The sequence below is a fragment of the Lagopus leucura genome, unplaced genomic scaffold (assembly GCF_019238085.1).
Source record: "Lagopus leucura isolate 7727_CA_CO unplaced genomic scaffold, USGS_WTPT01 34705-0_obj-0_obj, whole genome shotgun sequence".
NCBI classification, from domain to species: domain Eukaryota; kingdom Metazoa; phylum Chordata; class Aves; order Galliformes; family Phasianidae; genus Lagopus; species Lagopus leucura.
In genome coordinates, this window is record NW_024963206.1 from 1 (window position 1) to 3,619 (window position 3,619).

Sequence of the window (3,619 nt, forward strand, 5' to 3'; positions counted from 1 at the left end):
GCCCCTTTTTGCGGCGGCAGGGCCTGATGTTCGGTTACGCCACGGACGAGACGGAGGAGTGCATGCCGCTCACCATCGTGCTGGCGCACAAACTCAATGCCAAGCTGGCCGAGCTGCGCCGCAACGGCAGCCTGCCATGGCTGCGCCCTGACTCCAAGACGCAGGTGGGCTCCGCTGGGGGCACTGCGGGGCCTTTGGGGGCACTGCGGGGCCCTCGGTGGCATCGTGAGTCCGGGGGTGTCGCTGCTGGGCCCCTCATGCCACTCTTGTGTCCCTGGGTGCCTCTGTTGGGCCATTTGGTGTCACTTCTGGGTCCCTCGTGCCGCTCTTGGGTCCATGAGTGGCACTTCTGGACCATTTGGTGTCACTGTTGGTTCCCTGGGTGCCACTGTTGGGTCCCTCGGTGTCGCAGCTGGGCCTCTCATGCCATTCTTGAGTCCCTGGGTGCCACTGTTGGGCCATTTGATGTCACAGCTGGGCCCCTGGGTGCCACTCTTGGGTCCCTGGGTGCCACTTCTGGACCATTTGGTGTCACTTCTGGGTCCTTCGGTGTCACTGTTGGGTCCCTGAGTGCCACTGTTGGGCCGTTTGGTGCCACTTTTGGGTCCCTCAGTGCCACTTCTGGGCTCTTGGTGTCACTTCTGGGTTCCTTGGTGTCACTGTTGGGCCCTTTAATGTCACTGTTGTGTCATTGGATATCACACTTGTGTCCTCACTGTCACTTCTGGGTCTATCAATCCCTGTCCTTAGGTCCCTCTATGTCCCTGTTAACACTTTAGTGCCACTGTTGGGTCCCTTCGTGTCACTTCTGGGTCTGTTGGTCATGTTATTGGGCCCCCCAAAATCACTGTGGGTCTCCCAGTGTCCCTGTTGGTCCCTGGGTGCCACTGTTGGTCCCTCAGTGTCACTTCTGGGTCCCTCAGTCACTGCTGCTGGGTCCCTCAATGTCACAGTTGGGTCCCCCAGTATCATTGTGGGTCTCTCAGTGTCACTGTTGGTCCCTGGGTGCCACTTCTGGATCTCTCAATCGTTGTTGGGTCCTTCAGTGTCGCTTTTGGGTCCCTCAGTGCCACTTTTGGTCACTCAGTGTCATTGTGGGTCCCCCAGTGACACTGTTGGTCTCTGGGTGCCACTGTTGGTCCATCAGTGTCACTTCTGGGTCCCTTGATCACTGTTGTTGGGTCCCTCAGTGTCAAAATTGGGTGCCCCAATATCACTGTGGGTCCCTCAGCGTCACTTTTGGGTCCCTCGATGTCCCTGTTGGTCCCTGGGTGCCACTGTTGGTCCCTCAATGTCACTTCTGGGTCCCTCAATCACTGCTGCTGGGTCCCTCAGTGTCCCTGTTGGTCCCTCAGTGCCACAGTTGGGTCCCTCGATGTCCCTGTTGGTCCCTCGGTGCCACTGTTGGTCCCCTTGGTGTCACTTCTGGGTCCCTCAATCACTGTTGTTGGGTCCCTTAGTGTCCCTGTCAGTCCCTCAGTGTCACAGTTGAGTCCCTCAATGTCCCTGTTGGTCCCTGGGTGCCACTGTTGGTCCCCTTGGTGTCACTTGTGGGTGTCTCAGTGCCACTTTTGGTCCCTCAATGTCCCTGTTGGTCCCTGGGTGTCACTTCTGGGTCCCTCAGTCACTGTTGTTGGGTCCCCCAATGTCCCTGTTGGTCCCTCAGTGTCCCTGTTGGGTCCCTCTCGGTCCCTGCTTGTCCCCCAGCCGTTCCCCCTGGTTCCCATCCCCTCTCTGACCTCTGTCCCCCCCCCAGGTCACAGTGCAGTACATGCAGGACCGCGGCGCCGTCATCCCCATCCGTGTGCACACCATCGTCATCTCGGTGCAGCACGACGAGGAGGTTTGCCTGGACGAGATGCGGGACGCCCTGAAGGAGAAAGTGATCAAAGCCGTGGTTCCCTGCAAGTACCTGGACGAGGACACCATCTACCACCTGCAGCCCAGCGGCCGCTTCGTCATCGGCGGCCCCCAGGTACGGCGCCGTCCCCTTCGTCCCCGGGGCTCCCGGTGCCGCAGCCGCGCTGACGCCGCCGTCCTGCGCAGGGCGACGCCGGGCTGACGGGGCGGAAGATCATCGTGGATACGTACGGGGGCTGGGGGGCGCACGGCGGAGGGGCTTTTTCCGGCAAGGATTACACCAAGGTGGATCGATCGGCCGCCTACGCCGCGCGCTGGGTCGCCAAGTCGCTCATCAAAGCCGGGCTCTGCCGCCGCGTCTTGGTGCAGGTGGGTTCCGGCCCTCGGCCCCTCCTGCCCCCTTCTGTCTGCCCCCTTCTGTCTGCCCCCTTCCTCCTCCCCCCTTTCCTCCTCTTTCCTCCCCCCTTCCTTCCTCCCCCCTTCCTTCCTCCCCCCTTCCTCCCCCCTTCCTCCCCCTTTCTTCCCCCTTCCCCCCCCCTTTCCTCCCCCTTTCCTGCCCCTTTCCTGCCCCCTTCCTCCCCCTTTCCTCCCCGCCCCCTGCCTTCAGCTGCCCCCCCTGCTCGCAGGTTTCCTACGCCATCGGTGTCTCCCACCCGCTCTCCATCTCCATCTTCCATTACGGCACCTCGCAGAAGAGCGAGAGGGAGCTGCTGGACATCGTCAAGAAGAACTTCGACCTGCGGCCCGGGGTCATCGTCAGGTAGGGGGGGGGGGGGGGGGGGCAGGGGGCAGCCGTGCCCTGCAGGGGGCGCTGCCTGCTGGTGGCTGCCTGCCGCCCTTGGGATGTGCAGCAATGGAGGCAGGACGGCGGCGGGGCTGAGAGCTGCACTGCTGGGGGGGGGGCGGGGGGGGGGGGGTTGGGGGGAGGTGTGGGATAGGAGGTGTGGGGTGTGGGATTTGTGGGGTGTGGGATATGGGACAGATGGGATGTGGGGTGGGGGATATGGGAGTCAGGATATGGGATGTAAGTTATTAGAGTATGGAACGTAGGATATAGGATGTGGGACATGAGATATGGGATGTGGGATATGGTGGATATGGGGTGTGGGGTGGGGGCTATGAGTTATTGGGATATTGGACATGGGATGTGGGGTGTGGGATATGAGTTATTGGGATGAGAAACATGGGGTGTAGGATATGGGATATGGGGTGTGGGATATTGGCATGGGGTGTAGGATATGGGGTGTGGGATATTGGGAGGTGTGGGATATGGTGGATATGGGATAGGAGATATTGGGACGTGGGATATAGGATGTGGGACGTTGGATATTGGGGTATGAGATATGGGATGTGTGGTGTGGGACATTGGATGTGGGATGTGAGTTATCGGGACGTGGAACATAGGATTTAGGATATGGGATGTGGGGTATTGGGATGTGGGATATGAGTTATTGGGACATGGGATGTGGGAGATACGAGATATGGGATTTGGGATGTTAGATGTGGGATATGGGAGACATGGGATATGAGATGAGGGACATGGGGTGTGGGGTATAGGATGTGGGGATATGGGACATGGGATGTGGGATATGGGATGTTGGGCTGTGGGATGTGGGGTATGGGAGATGTGGGAGGTGGGGCACGGGGTGTGGGATATGGGATATGGGGTATGAGACAGAGGACACGGGACATGGGATATGGGGCATAAGGTGTGGGATGTAGGGGTATGGGATGTAAGGTGTGGGATGTGGGGGTGTGG

The 3,619-nt window shown here is 60.0% G+C and overlaps 1 protein-coding gene across 1 annotated transcript; it reads left to right on the top strand.

Moving 5' to 3' along the window:
• Positions 1-5: 5 nt before the first annotated feature.
• LOC122191031 (S-adenosylmethionine synthase) lies at positions 6-2,649 on the top strand (the record flags this gene model as incomplete). The annotated part of the gene is made up of 4 exons (XM_042891218.1): positions 6-164; positions 1,757-1,975; positions 2,047-2,229; positions 2,487-2,649. Coding segments are annotated over 4 exons (699 nt in total), but the record flags the coding sequence as incomplete, so codon positions are not given.
• Positions 2,650-3,619: the final 970 nt, after the last annotated feature.